The sequence below is a fragment of the Daldinia vernicosa genome (genome assembly GCF_022497035.1).
Source record: "Daldinia vernicosa strain CBS 139.73 unplaced genomic scaffold F5Y00scaffold_12, whole genome shotgun sequence".
Classification (NCBI taxonomy): domain Eukaryota; kingdom Fungi; phylum Ascomycota; class Sordariomycetes; order Xylariales; family Hypoxylaceae; genus Daldinia; species Daldinia vernicosa.
Genome location: NW_025953928.1, coordinates 708624 through 723386, shown reverse-complemented (window position 1 = coordinate 723386; position 14763 = coordinate 708624). Strand labels below are relative to the sequence as shown.

Sequence of the window (14763 nt, the reverse complement as noted above, 5' to 3'; positions counted from 1 at the left end):
GACAATGCATCTTTTTTAGCAAGCCCCTGAGCCAGGGTCATACAATCTGACAATACCAAGAATTAGGGGTCTGTGTTTCATCGCCCCTAGGAAGTTCGGATCGCGGGATCGCCCTTTACCTATGAAGTTCGGGCCCCCACTTACTATTTTAGAAATACTATTTTAGAAACTCCATCGGATGATCGGAGCCGGAGCGGTTAGACAGATTAAACTCTTTTCTTCAGCGCTTACCTTAAGTACCTAACCTACCTAGGTACTACGTTGTTCGGAAATTTCATTTTATTTCTACTTCAACGGCTCAGGTTGATTTTATATAGCTAGGTAAAATCGATTTAATGACTGCCTGTCTGCCTGTCGACAGCCGCAGTTCCATATAGGTTAGGTACCTAGCTATGCCGGTATATTAAAATAGTGACTGGTTATGGTTTTGCTTTGTTTTTTTGTCACCTTTTGTTTCGAACAGAGTGGACGATACATATATATTATACATATGAAAGGCGAGTAGTCACCTAGGTAATTAGCTTTTAATATATGATATAAGTGTTAAGTAGTTACATGTATAAAGTCCGATATTTATGAGATGTAAATATTCCTATACCATACGAAATACGTTGTGAGTGAAACAGAGAAGTTAATACATGGAGTCAATTGTGTTGGGATAGTCTAATAAGATCATTTAGTTGAGGGCAAACTAACTACTATATTCATAAACATTAACCTACTACTCCTTAGCCCAGAATATCAGATGAATGAGCGGTAACTTAGTAGGTAACTGTCCAACACCATACAGGTACGGGTTAATAAGTCACCCCTTTCCCATGGTACGTATGGAAGTAAACACCCTTTTCTTCAAACTACAAACTATGAAAATGGAAAATATTAAACGATATGGCAATCTGCAAGGTTAACAATTCCTTGGATATTTCATAGCCTAGTATTATGATATCGTACCTACGCCCTCCCCTGTCGACTCTTCATGAGCGGTTGTATCTTCTGGCCGAACGCGTCTATACCCAGCAAAAAGTCATCGAATGTAAGCATAATCCCCTTCGTCCCTGGCACAGATGCGACTTCGTCCAGCATGCTCGCAACCTTCTCATAAGAGCCTACCAAGGTGCCCATGTTGATATTCACGGCGCCTTCCGGGAGCATCAAGCTCCTAGCTGTGGAGTTGGCGTCCGCGTTGACATCTTTCGACGACTGCGACCTCATCCAGGCCAACGCGTCCGCATCAGCACCGTCGTTATATAATTTCCATTTAGCCTGGGCCGCCTCGTCGGTTTCGTCGGCGATAACCATGAAGAGAACATATGAGCTGACGTCGCGGCCCGTCTTAGCAGCTGCTTCGACGAGACGAGATGTCGCTTGGCCGTATGCCGTAGGGGTATTGATTCCGGCGCCTATCACGAAGTTGTAATCCGCATACTTGGAGGCGAACTCGATGCCCCTGCCTGATTGACCGGCTGCGACGATATCCACACCAAGATCCTTTGGTCGAGGGGACAGCTTGCAGTCGTCCATCTGGAAATATTTCCCCTTGAAGTTCGACACGCCTTCTTTCCAAAGCTCTTTCATGACTTGGACGTACTCGGTGGCATAGTCGTACCTATACCCGAAGTACTCGTCGCCGGGCCAAAGACCCATTTGAGTATACTCGGCGGATTGCCAACCAGTGACCATATTGATTCCAAACCTCCCGGGCGCGACAGAGTCAATCGTTGTAGCCATTCGAGCGGTTATGGCTGGAGGTAGGGTAAGCACGGCTACCGAAGCAAATAATTTGATCTTTGATGTGACAGCAGCCAAGGCGGACATAAGGGTGAAACTTTCTAGATTATGATCCCAGAACTCGCTTTTGCCGCCGAATCCACGTAGCTTGATCATGGAAAGCGCAAAGTCAAAGCCATAGGCCTCGGCTTTCTGGACAACCTGCTTGTTCAGCTCAAAGGTAGGCATGTACTGAGGTGAGGTCGTCGATATCAGCCAGCCATTGTTACCAATGGGGATAAAGACGCCGATGTCTACAGTCGTCATCTTCCAGTTGTGAGGAGTTACAATTAAACCAATTCCAATCTAAGACTTGTCCTTCATAAGATGTTATCGAGGATGTTCATTCCTGGAAGAGTTAGCTACCTACTGAGTATATAGAAAGTCCGGATATTTACGTTACACGCCCTTATACCCTTCGGCATACTCCCCTTTCGACCCCGCTGTCGACGGTAGCATTATAGATAAGCCCTTGGTGAACAGTTGCACTCATAAATACACCATAAGCAAACAAGATATAGACCTACGTCAGACCACCGTCGACGATCACTTACTCGATTTGTATGGCAGATAGGTTGACCTCGGTACGTGAGATATATGTGCTTATAGCTTATACGAGAGTATACATGCGCCCATCCTTAGAATAATAGGTGTACAAGGTGCTTATCTCGACTATCGTGATTATAGAAGTCATCAAAGTTATTTGAATAATGGAAGCTATACATACATACCTTAGGTACATTTAGGAGAGAGAGATCTGAGATATACAAATGACTTTCGTTAAGTGTTTCCAGAACGCATAGCGACCAGTCTCAGCTGGCATACAGCTGGCAGAGAATAATGTACTAATGTTTTCAATGCGATGATGTAACTAGGTTAGCAACTTGAGACTCAGATCTTAAGACTGCCTTATATTTACTCCATCAGCCTGCGCTGCCCGGCCGCTACAATGGCAGAAATATCTCGCCCATTTGCGCCGCAGAATCTCCCAGGACTCGTGAAAGCAGCCTTTGACGCGGCTCGGGCTAATGGCGACTTGACCTACTATCCGACTCAAGTCACTATCTTGACACCTAATTCTATTCCCGTGAGCATATCCGTCTATTTACATATATATTTACGTATAATACAGCAATGACTTACCACCCACTTCAGTTCCAACTTCGCTTTTCGCCAGCTTTGGCATTGAAACCCAAAGGCCCGAAGCCCAAAGAGCCTCACGGCAAGCCGTTCAATCCCTTCGAAAACCCCTCCCCCGCTCTGCTCGTTGCCGACCTGCCGCCATCCCATCGACTTGTGCTGAATAAGTTCGCAGTCGTGCCGGAACACTTCATCCTGATCACCAGGGAGTTCAAGCCTCAGACGCATCTTCTGGAGAGCCCAGATATCGCAGCTACGTACGCTTGCATCCAAGCTTATCGCACGAACGGACAGGAGTTGTTCGCATTCTTCAATTCGGGCCCGCACTCCGGTGCTAGTCAGCCACATCGCCATCTACAGCTTCTCCCTGTCGAGCGGATGAAAGACGGACTGGAGGACGTGGATCGAGGTAGCGAGTGGAGCGTACTGGCAGAAAGGGCCGCTGAATTTGAGAAAGTGCTGCCGTTTAATGTCTTTACTGCAAGCATCCGTCCGGACATGACTGCCGAAGAGAGGCACAGTGCGTATCTGGAGCTGTATAGAAGTGCCGTCAAGGCCACATTCCCAGACAAAGAAGAGGTCGATAGCGAAGGTGAGGCTGTAATAAGCTATAATTTCGCAATGACAAGTAACTCCATGGCCCTATGTCCGAGGACGGCAGAGGGCGCGATGATCAAAGATAAGTCGGGCCAAGACGTTGGCGTAGTATCGCTCAATGGAACAGTTTTGGCTGGCACTACTCTCGTCAAAAACCAGGTCGAATGGGATGTTTTAAGAGAAGACCCCGATCAGTTGCTCAATGTCCTCAAGGGAATTGGCCTGCCCCCTTAGTGGATATTGAGGGTTAGCCAGCTGAAGAGGGAAGGGAGGGTGCTTAATAAAAGCCATATATTTTATTTTCTTGGTGATACCTAGGACCTATTTGAAGTCCCGTCGTTGTAAGTACATACTAAACTAAACCTCCGGTTTCTACATTACCTTAACTACCTACCTTACCTTAGGTACAATTACCAAAATTCTAATACACACCTTGAAGGTTCCTATCATACACACTTGAGACCAACACACATACATAGTCCAGCTAACATACCTCCTACCCCCGCAATACTCAACCCAAGCAGTCGGCTGAATTCATTCATTTCCATCCCGCCTTACCCTCATCCACCAACTCCTTCCACTTCCTATGGCAAGTAGCGCCGCCAAACTGGTACGAGCCGCCATGGTCCATAATGTACTCGGCCACCTGGCCCCAGGGCGCCTTGGCCGGCATCATATCGTTGCCCTTAGCCAGCTTGCGAACGGCCTTCTTTAATAGACGTATCTGTTGTGCCCATTCGCCACGCGTCAGTTAAAACGTAATGAAGAAAGAAAAAAAAAAAAAAAAAAAAAAAAAAAGAAAGTCTAGAGGTAGGAAGGAAAACCCACATCGTTGTCTTGCCACTCGGGCTTTCTCACACGCGCCTCCTTGTCCTTCGTCAGGGTCCGGAACCGTCCTCGCAGCGTAGATTCCGCCTCGGTGAAGTTCCCCTCGAGCCGGATCTCGCGGTAAGTCTTGCCCGCGAGCTTCGATCGGACGAGGAAATCGTCCTTGGCCGAGCGGACTCTCTCGACGACTCTGGTGCCGCGTCCACCGCGAGCCGGTGATCCCTCGCCTCCTTGAAGTACTGCGGCGTTGTCCTGAGGCTCCTGTTTCGGTTGTTGGGAAGTTCGTATTTTGTGATGAGGAGGCGACTGTTCAGGGTCAGCGGAGAGCTGGGGGAAGGCTGGCTTCTTTCCTTTCGAAGATGACGATGACGGCGACTCGGACGATACTATTGGCCCCAGCCGTGATCTCGCCGGTTTGCTTGGGAGTTCCTTTCGTGGCTTTTGGCTCTGCCGTTGCGAGTGGAACGGGCTGCGAGGGTGCTGGTGCTGGTGCTCGTACGTGGAGGTGCTGAGGTCCAAGTCGCCGCTAGCAAGCATACTATTGTGGACTGACTCCGATGAGGAGGCTGGTGTTGGCGATGGGTTGATTCGCAGCATCTTAGGAGAGATAGTCGAAGGATAACTCGGCGACGCCCAAGAATTTACAGGATTCTCCGGGCCGACAACAGAACTGTTAGCTTGCAGGTGTCCAGAGGTGTTGCTATGTACCGCCATGGGATCGAGGGTCATCGCAGCCATGGCTTCAGAAGTTGCCGAGGATGGGGCTGAAGAGGAGAAGCTGCTGGGGCTGACCTGTAAGCCATCTAAAGGTTCCCCAAAGACGGGGATATTGGAGGACCAGTCGGTACTAGGAAGGCCATCTGGGTAGTCGAGATAGTTGGCCGTTTGATGACGGCCAGCCATGTCGCACGTCTGCGCGGAAAATTGCCGCCCGTCGTAGTTGGCCCCGAAGTCTCGAGGGTAGGCGTTTGTTGTGCGGAGGCTTGGTAGATGGCTTCCAACAGGTCCTTTGTTGCGTTGGGGATGACTCGGGTCCAAATCTCTTCCGGCATTTACGCCTGAGACACCAGCGGCTGTCGTTTGAGTTCCAGTGTATGAAGTACTCGTCGTATCAATGGGTGGAAAACATTCGCCATAAAGGACCTCGGGCTGAGAGCACAAGCATGAGTATCTGCTCCGATGCCATTCTAATAATGGGCTGCGTGATGATCTTACCATGTAAGCTTCATCCCCACTATCCACGCTCATATTTTGGAACCAGCTTTGGTCATCCATTGTCTGCTTCAATAGGAGTTGTTGAGACACCACGCGGTTCCAGAACTTGCCTATTTCGTGGGGGCAGTTAATGAATTCTAGACGAAGGAACGCCTCCAGGCTATTCTCTTCACATTGGCAGCGAAAGTGAGACCCAGATGCAAAGACGTCGTCACTCGGTAGAGCATTCCAGACAAGCTGGGGTGTCTTCGGGTTGATAACCATCTTGACGTAGGCTTCTGTCATGGCCTCCTTTTCTCTTCGTCTACCAGCTACACCCCCTCTTTCTCCCAACTTTCACCGCCGCTTCTGTCGGCCTTCTGCGCGAGTCTAGGCAAGGAGGATACCTTCGACGCTCTTCTTGATTCTGCTAGCAGGCCGATGTTGGGTATACTTGCAGCGGACCTTAGCGGTCAAGAACTTGTGTTCTTGGTAGCGATGCAGGTTTTGTGCGGCCTCCCGAATATGAGTCAGGAACCGTTCCCGCAACTGTCCTCCTAGTTAGAACACATGGGGCAAGTTCTTGTAGAGAAGGTAAATACCTAGGTAGTAGGTGCTGTAGAGAGATATGCTTAGATGTAAAAAGGGGACTCCACGCACCGCACGATATTCACCGTATTAGAAAAGTAGGGGTTGGCTACGCAAAGTCAAAAGGTATTAGCTTTGTAAAGCCTTGCAAATAGGGTAGGTATATAGGTGGCATATAGGTGGCGGTAGTTTTTCAGTCTCCAGTTTATCATTCACTGAGGGTGACAGATTCAACTAATATGCTCAGGACTGTCTGACTTATCCTGCAGGTACAGGTGGAGGATGTCGGGACTAATACTATTCATACGGCGCTCACCTTTTTCCAGAAGCTCAGCCATTGTTTTCTGCATACTGTCTACGATATGCGTGAGGATATTCTAAAGCTTTCCGAGCATTGATGATGAGGAGGCGGATAACAAGGATCGGAAGTGGAGGAGCGGGAAGCAAGTCTCTCAAAAGGATCATCAGATTACCCAAAACGATCTTGATGCCGTCTACTCATTATCATACGGAGGTGACAATGTTCTCTCTACGGTAAACTAATAACCATGGCCCTGGATGGCGTCGATGAAGGTTGCCAAAGCTGTACAAGGGGTATCCCTGCGTTGCTATAGATTTTTTTGGCTGCGGCTCTACCTGCAGATGTATGTACTGGAGATTTCGGCACAGGAGAGCATGAGACTATTCTGCAGGGGTGAGTTCTATATGGGAAGTCCCTCTCTAGGGCATATCTGCAGCAAATGGCAAACTAGCTACATTCGAGCCGGCATATACTACTTTTAGTACCAAACGGCACAGACACTGGCTACTTCTATATGCAAAGCTACGGGCATCTGCGGATAACTCAAGCTAGTATCTTGTACACCACAACTCCTCATCACGTCTGCATATGAGGTGAGGGGGTATCTCTCAGTTAACTCGAGCCGAGCAATCCCGACGATCAGCCCCTGACTTCATTCGCCTGTTTGATTCCTCCGTTGGGACCGACCCTGCGTAGACTTTTGACATCTGCGAGCGGGAACGCGGGTCCATGCTTCTACCGGTTTTGTAAATTTGTTCTGGGCCCATCATCCTTTGGTTCTAACGGGTTTTCCTGCGAGACGCTAGGCATCCATTACCATTCGCTCCCCACCTCGGCTTACGAGGTCCAGGTTCGGGGTAGGCAATGGGCTGCCATCTAGGCTAGCAACCGAGACATGATGAGCGAAGTCTGTCTGGGGAAGAAACATTTACTGACGAGGTCCTCTTTTCGTACCCCCGCGCCCCTACTCGGCCATTCTATGATCGTAACCGCGATAGTGTTATTAGAGTTATGAGGTTTCCAGCCTATCCTAGCGTCGTCACAAAAAGAAACTGATATGTCATTGCGATCTAAGACCCTTGACCCCGGGATCTTAGTACCAGATCCCGGTAGAGTTGCTACCCCCTGATGGCTCACGCATGCAGGTCAGTACGGAATGGATTAGCTCTACATCATTTCTAGCACTAGCAATAACCGGGGAAGAAGCCTGAGAGCGGGGGTTGCAGAGGTTTTGCAGCTTCATCTCAGGATGGCCTATCATCAGCGTGGGGGGCGAGGATCAGCAGAGAGCCATAATCTGCAAACATTACCTACCCACAGGACTAGACAGTTGGGCCGATATCAAATCACGGTATCGGATGAGTCCGAAATGAGTAGCCAATGGGGGTTCCCAACCAATATATTATCTGCCCCCGCGAGCCATCTTACCAGCTTGCTGGATGAGTGTTTGCCAGATGAGGTGGGTGGCCAAGCTCCTATATTCCGACTTCCCGGTACTCGGTCTCCCCCATCGCCTCTTAGCTTTAGGGGGGGGCAGGGCCTCCACGATTTTGCTGTGAGTTTTGAGGCCCAAATCTTGATATACCGTTCGCCGCGGATCTACATGCAGATTTTCATGCAATGCAGCCCAAGAACTCACTGACCGTTAGTTCAATATAAGTCGGCCGACCTGTATGGCTACGATAGATGAGTATGTGTTGGTATCAACGGGTAATGCTATGCTCCGTTTGAGACATTTCTGCCAACATTGACAGACAACGACGGTTTGTGGCTCCTGTGCAACCAACCATCATCTCCTAGGCAATAGTTTCCGCGTGAATCGACCCTCCCGTAGGCCAGCCTCGCAGACTTGGACTTCATCAGATATGATAATCTCAACGCAGCAAGTGTACTGCCACTTGTGCCACGAGCCCGACTATTCTCATTGGCTAAAGCTATAGTAACAGGATGGTATGTACCTGTTCAACGATAATGTATCGAAGAAGTAACTGGCTAGCTATGTGCTGTATGGTGAAGTGGCATAATGAACTCACTTGTGGCAAGCGATGATCAATATGATAAGTTGACCGGAGTGGCTGACCCGGTGAGTCGTATACCGACGGAAGAAATATATTTCGTAGTATTCGTATACGTATTTCCTTGGGTTTGATCTTTCCATCTAGATGTTCACGCACTGCTCAACTAATAAAGATAGGTACACAACATTTTCGAGCGCATATAACTTCGCATTTGCATGATCTAAAATGACATGGCATACTGAGGAGTCCAGGTTATTGGTAAATATTTAACGCCCTCAGTAGATTCGGCATGAAACCGGGCATTTTGAGATCTGAGATGAAATAGGGAGGCTGGTATGTTAAATTGTAGAGGTAGGTAAGTAGGTAGATTGGTCTGTGTGTTATGAAGTTGTTGTTTTGGGCTGGTCTATGACACTTATTATTCGTTTACTTGTTGTTTTTCTGCGTTTTCTTCCGATAAAAGAATAAACGAATTTTTAATAAAAATGATAGGGCTCTTAATTAACTAACTTGGAATAATTTGGATAGGTAGGTAGCTACCTAGATTTAGTCGCTCGGTAGAATAGAAGAAACAGGCATCAGTTTCAACATTTCTTCATCCGAATCCGGAAACTCGACGATGGATTGGCTACCTAAGATGTGGTTGTTAGAGAAGCTACCGAGGCTCTGCGCTTGTAACGCTCAAGTCCCGTAGGTGGCGTCATGGCCCCCTTGTTCTGAATCTAGTGTCCAAACGGGAACCCCGGCAGCCCGGAAGCTAAATGCCTAGGTTACCCTGCTTGCCATGCTTTAGTTACACTAGTGTACAATACCTACTATGTAACGTACACTATAAAGTGAATCTACACTAGGAAGTTAGGAAGTACGCGGCTAAGCTTCCTGCTGCCCCAGGATTTGACGTCGCACATTGTGCACAGGGCTCCGGTCGCTTCGACCAATCGGCAGCTTTCAAAGATCCACCAAATTTCCTGAAATGGAAAGGCACAGGCAATCGGCCAAGCCTCATCTCATGCCACGCCGTGTTGACTGGTTGATTCATTTCCTAGGGCGTGAAATAAAAAACTACAATCCTTCTGTTTTCTGTTTTCTGTTGTTTTTGTTACTTTGTAACATTTTCGTCGTTGGCAAACTCAGAGTCTTCAACGACCCCGAGGCTTTAAACCGGTATCCATCAAGTCTTCAACAGACATGACATGCCCAAGCCGAGTATTATTTACTTGTATTTACTTGTATGACGAATTCAATCCACTTATACCCGCCGAGCCTTTCCTCTTCTACTGCTTCTTATGCCCAGTTAGTGCAGCGCCATGTCCTCCGTGACGACATTTGGCGCTGAATCGCGACCGACCCGCATCGCTATCTTGCTCAACTCATATCGTTCCCGTCTACTTCCCGCCATCAGGGCCTCCTACGAACGAACCATCGGTGCCGTCGCTCCAGATGCCAGGTTGGCCTTCTACGAGCCCGCCAACAAGAGCGGCCAATTTCCCGACCCAGCCTTCTTCGATCTGATAGTATTCGGCGGGTCCAACGTCGACCCGCGCAAATCGCACCAATGGATTCTTGATGTGCATGAATACCTCCTCCGCCTCGTGACCCAGTACCCCGAGAAGAAGGTCGTAGGTATCTGCTGGGGCCATCAGACCATCTCGCGCGTCTTCGGCGGCAAGGTCGTCGATGCCGCGTACCCAGAAGTATATAAATCTCTATCCTCTTTCCGTAGCACAACCTAGACATTAACCGAAACTCGCAGATGGGCGTAGCCACCATAAATCTTACGGCGGCGGGAAGACAGTTCTTCCCCGAAGCCGCCGCCTTAGGTTCCTTCAAGCTGCAGCAGCACCACCGGCGCGAGGTCGCCGTGGCGCCGCCAGCTTTTGTACAGTTAGCTCAGGGTAACCAGTGCCTGCTAAGCGAGAACAACATGATATTAACATTCCAGGGTCATCCTGAAAAGGATGCCGAAACAGCTCGTCTACGTCTACACGACTCGATGCGGTGGTTCGGATTTGATGCCTCTCTAGATGAGAAGGCGTGGGCCAAGCTCCAGGGAATGGTAAATATGGATCATGACGGACCCGCCGTCTGGAGGCGCATCTTCGAATGGCTCAAGGAGCCGCCGGTCCTAGGGGTCGGAGTTGTAGATAAAGTAAGCGAAATGTAACATTATTCACTGTTTTAGCCTATTCCCCGTAATTTAAAGTGAAACGTCCAATTCGTTATGCTGCCTTTGATCAAGTTTTGATGATATTAAGGGAAAATAGGTGGGATTTAATAGAGTCATACGTGAAGAATAGCATTGTCGTCGTGTCCTGAAATGCTGGAGGGTTGCAATAGGCTTGGGGGTATGGCCAATTAGAAAAGGTCATGATAGCACATGATATCAAATAGATGCATGCCTTTTAAGGACGCCCCCTTATTGATTGAACCAGTCAGGCTTTTTTATAGTCACATTCAACTTAACTCGTAACCGCCCAGCAATGTAGGACAAAGAGAATCGTGCTTTATCCTGTCTGGACATATCATCTGCTACTTATGAGATATTGGATAGGTTATCATTTTCGAGGAAATAAAATACCACTTCTTTCTTTATCTTTAGAGTAAATCCAAAATAGTCGTTGCTACAGTCCGGCCTTGTTGGTGATACTCCTATATATAAGTTTGCTGAATAATGTAGGCGAATATGCTAACTCTATCAAACTATTATCAGTTAGACCTACAGGGCTAATTATTGTAGACCATCTCTATTTTGCCGGCACTCGCTCTTATTTACCTCTCAGAGACCCAAACAGGGGCCCGGAAGTAGCGCTTGCCCAGTTCTACGTCCCCAAATGCCAGCTTGACACAGGTATACACTCCATTTGTATTCGCAAACCAAGACTTCGAAAAGACTCAAGATATACCATCTAAAGAATAGCCAGCCAGCCAGTCAAATTCAACCCAACAATGTACCGTGCCAAGCCGGCATTTGAGGACGTAGCGTTGACATATTCTACATAAGACCAACTACAAAACGAGCTGCTTAAGCCATTTTCCCAACGAGGTCTGAATCAACACGGCTGGTAGCTATGGTCTCTAAGCCACAACAACAGTGAATCCACATATGAGCAACATCGATTCGAATAAGAAGTTGCTTATGAAGTTGGCGCGATTTTAGTGAGCCAAAAGTAAATATGAGATAACTTAGATAACTATGAACGAGTTAAATATAGGTAGGTAAGTAATATCAAGATTGACCGATATACGGGTACCGTGAATCTATTCGACAATTTGGTACCTATTCTATAACGAACTCGTACACTTTTATTAAAGATTACCTAGACACGAACCACTTGCTTTGCATATCAAATGTGCTTCCATTACTTGCAGATAACCCAAGGCACAACAAAATCTAAATGGAATTCTAATATTGTATTATGTACTCGGCAGACAGCAATGCAAACTATATACAATGCAATATATTACGTGTGCGAGTAGAGAAGTAGGACTGCTGCAAGAGGCATCAAAGAAAGAAGCAAAAACAAAAGACCGCTTCTAACACGAATCCGAACTCCTGATCTAGGTTTTGCTTTTCTCTTTTCCATCCCCTATATGTAGGGGATCTGGTATGTTTTAGTTGTATGACTGAGTAAAAAGAACTGATGAGTCTCCTTTCCCGCGAGGGACTTTAGACGCCGGGCTATGCTTTGTAATGCACAAAAAAAAGGTTAAGAAAAGGCCGTTTCTCTCTGTTCCTGTCCCGTACCCTTGAAAACTGAACCTGTGGAAACCCCTCGACATAGTAAAACGGTATCGTGACAAGGAAATTCGTGAAAGCCAAAGTCGTCGACTATTGGCTGTTGCAACTGTGAGACATCCGGAGACTAGTACTTCGCACGTTGATCGTAATTACATATTATCTCCACCAAGTAGGGTTGGCCTCCGTTGGTCTTACATCTTATATGAAACCGGCATCGCAAATATCGCATGCAGCTTCGTGCTTGCGAGCGCTTTCGAGCATCCTAATATCCGACACATCAGCACCGAAGTCCATGATCAGGATCTTGGCATCTTGTCCAGTGCTGACAATACGTCTGTAGTCCGACTTTGCACTTAGCACCCAACTAGCGTGCCATCCTGGAAAGTCTAACTGTTGTTGGCCCGTTTCCATATCGAAGACCTTGATATCGGTATCATAACTACCGCTAATGAGACGTCCGCTAATGCTGTCGATATGCAAGCTGCGCACGAGACTCTGATGAGCTTGTATTTCTTGAAGGCATTCGCCAGTGTTGGCGTCCCAGATACGTATAACCTTATCACTTCCAGCAGACGCCACAAAGCGGCCATCTTCGGAGAACTGACTACAGGCAAGACCCTTAGTGTGGCCGGCCAGTTCGCGAATCACCTTGCCGCTATCGATATTCCAAAGCTTCACAGTGAAATCTCCAGAGCAAGATACTAAGGTGTTCCCACGTAGTTGTACCGCGTTGACAGGTCCAGTATGACCGTTTAGTTGCTTGATTAGAGAGCCTGTAGCTCGGTCCCAAACACAGATGCTACAGTCCTTAGAGCATGTTACGATGTACTTATCATCGAATGCCAGGTCAAGAACAGCTGCGGTATGAAACTTAAGACGTCGAACTGGTCGATATCCTGAGCGCACATTGTAAATAATACAACTTGAATCCGAAGAGCCGGTTACCAGTATTTCGTCGTCATATTGGAGACATAGAATAGAAGCGCTATGGTGAATTGGGAATGAGACAGTGACAGGAACCGAAGGGCTAACCGAAGGGCTCACCGATTCCTCGTTGGGGAAAAGGGCATAGTGTGTGGGGTGGCCTGTCGGGTCGAATAGAAGTGAAGAATCGGTTACGACTTCCGGCGGTCCAATGACAAGACGACATTGGAGGGTGTGCATATCCCATATTCTAATTGTCTTGTCTCGAGAACCAGTGATGATCTTGTTTCTATTCCACGCGTTAGTAAATGTTTAATTGAGTAAACCATTAGCGTTGGGGGCTAAATTCATACTCATCGAATTGCTGGCAATAAACACTGTCAGTATGCCCGTTTAAAAAGACTGCACGTGCTTGTCTTCCTAATTTCCATCGCCCATCTAGCTCTTCTCGTGCTTTGTATATCTTCTGCCAGTCTCTCTGGGAGCGAAGCGAGGGCACGCCGAAGCCAGATCCGGGTTGGACAGGGCGGCCAGTAGCGTATGTGCCCGTCTTTTCCCTAAGGAAGGACTGTCGCCAGACGTGCTGATCATGTGCTATATTATACCAAAGCTTGGAGACTCTGCTTGCAACCGCCAGTTGGGCAGCATCCAAATGAGCCAAGATTTGTACAGCTAGCTCCGGGGGTAACTGTGCAACGAAATCCTTTCTGATCATCGGCGCGCTCTCTTCTAAATGTATATCAAGTTGAGACATTGACGCGGTGAAAGTAATTCCAATGCCGCTCTCGCGGTCATTTTGCGATTCGGCGAGCGAGACCAATTCTTGGTAGTATCGAGCGTGGCCGAGAGACTCGTTCTGCATAGCTGCCGCCGCCTTGGCAGCTGCACCCGTGTGCCAGGGAATAATAGGGGGCTCAAGACCGTTGCCAGGCACGGGACGGCTGGGAAACTCGGTTTCGAGAGGGGAGTAGATGGTCTCTAGGGTACCAGGACCGCCATAGGAAGTACGCGAGTGTCGAAAACTAGTAGCTTGCCTCAATCTGTGCCAAGTCGAGTGCGATGTGGTAGGGCGCGTTTCGTTGCTCCCTGCAGCTGACTCGGAGACTCTGCGCTCACGACGAACGATACCCTTGATAGATAGTGATGCACGTCTAATTCTACCCTTGATTTCTCCAGAAACGCTTCCATTACGACTTTTACGAAACGGGTTTGCACTTGTCGGAGCGGTCGGTTCTTCCTCAATGCCCGGTTCTACGCCAGTGTCATGAGAAAACGACCTCGCGCTCAACGGCGTGGGATCGTGGAACATAGCGGCTAAGGGCCCGGTTTGGGCAGGGACTTTAGAGGGAGACATGACCATAGCGAAGGTCGGAGGGGGACTTCGATGCTCGAATTTGAGGAAAACGCGGTTAAGGTCGTCTCGGTCTGAAGGATGAGGTGGATCAAATCACGGCTCCAGCAAAAGGGATAGTAAAATAACAGCGACAAACAATGCGAAAACGGCAATATGAAGGAAAAATAATATATTTTCAGCAGTCAGTTGAAAAGGAAAGGAGACTGCAGGAGAGAAAGAACGGATGATATGTAAAGTAAACAATGCGCCGGCGAGGCGAAAGAATGTAAGACGTATAAAATAGCTGCAAGTAATAAAGTAAGTAAGGTACCTA

At 48.0% G+C, this 14763-nt stretch overlaps 5 protein-coding genes across 5 annotated transcripts; 2 read left to right on the top strand and 3 right to left on the bottom strand.

Moving 5' to 3' along the window:
• Positions 1-810: 810 nt before the first annotated feature.
• On the bottom strand, positions 811-2034 carry F5Y00DRAFT_268094 (monooxygenase of the alternative pyrimidine degradation pathway; the record flags this gene model as incomplete). The annotated part of the gene is made up of 1 exon (XM_048012183.1): positions 811-2034. The coding sequence occupies one exon, from the start codon at positions 2032-2034 to the stop codon at positions 952-954; it is 1083 nt and encodes a 360-aa protein (XP_047867000.1). The 3' UTR covers positions 811-951.
• A 630-nt stretch (positions 2035-2664) lies between these two features.
• Positions 2665-3915, top strand: F5Y00DRAFT_231674 (HIT-like protein). Its single transcript, XM_048007052.1, has 2 exons — positions 2665-2854; positions 2923-3915. Exons 1-2 carry the CDS (start codon positions 2717-2719, stop codon positions 3736-3738), a joined length of 954 nt encoding a protein of 317 aa, XP_047866999.1. The 5' UTR covers positions 2665-2716; the 3' UTR covers positions 3739-3915.
• Positions 3916-4042: 127 nt separating this feature from the next.
• On the bottom strand, positions 4043-5832 carry F5Y00DRAFT_268093 (uncharacterized protein; the record flags this gene model as incomplete). The annotated part of the gene is made up of 3 exons (XM_048012182.1): positions 4043-4228; positions 4333-5481; positions 5548-5832. 3 exons carry the CDS (start codon positions 5830-5832, stop codon positions 4043-4045), a joined length of 1620 nt encoding a protein of 539 aa, XP_047866998.1.
• A 3624-nt stretch (positions 5833-9456) lies between these two features.
• F5Y00DRAFT_231670 (class I glutamine amidotransferase-like protein) lies at positions 9457-10614 on the top strand. The gene is made up of 2 exons (XM_048007051.1): positions 9457-10127; positions 10187-10614. Exons 1-2 carry the CDS (start codon positions 9741-9743, stop codon positions 10595-10597), a joined length of 798 nt encoding a protein of 265 aa, XP_047866997.1. The 5' UTR covers positions 9457-9740; the 3' UTR covers positions 10598-10614.
• Positions 10615-12170: 1556 nt separating this feature from the next.
• On the bottom strand, positions 12171-14544 carry F5Y00DRAFT_25857 (WD40 repeat-like protein). The gene is made up of 2 exons (XM_048010727.1): positions 13450-14544; positions 12171-13385 (listed from the first exon to the last, which is right to left on the bottom strand). Exons 1-2 carry the CDS (start codon positions 14454-14456, stop codon positions 12371-12373), a joined length of 2022 nt encoding a protein of 673 aa, XP_047866996.1. The 5' UTR covers positions 14457-14544; the 3' UTR covers positions 12171-12370.
• Positions 14545-14763: the final 219 nt, after the last annotated feature.

Excerpts from the sequence above, each read along its gene's own strand:
- F5Y00DRAFT_231674 (XM_048007052.1), top strand. The coding sequence starts at position 2,717 with ATGGCAGAAATATCTCGCCCATTTGCGCCGCAGAATCTCCCAGGACTC. Across the intron at positions 2,855-2,922 it reads TGACACCTAATTCTATTCCC|TTCCAACTTCGCTTTTCGCC; the intron begins GTGAGCATATCC and ends CACCCACTTCAG.
- F5Y00DRAFT_231670 (XM_048007051.1), top strand. The coding sequence starts at position 9,741 with ATGTCCTCCGTGACGACATTTGGCGCTGAATCGCGACCGACCCGCATC. Across the intron at positions 10,128-10,186 it reads TCGATGCCGCGTACCCAGAA|ATGGGCGTAGCCACCATAAA; the intron begins GTATATAAATCT and ends CGAAACTCGCAG.
- F5Y00DRAFT_25857 (XM_048010727.1), bottom strand. The coding sequence starts at position 14,456 with ATGGTCATGTCTCCCTCTAAAGTCCCTGCCCAAACCGGGCCCTTAGCC. Across the intron at positions 13,386-13,449 it reads TATTGCCAGCAATTCGATGA|AAACAAGATCATCACTGGTT; the intron begins GTATGAATTTAG and ends CGCGTGGAATAG.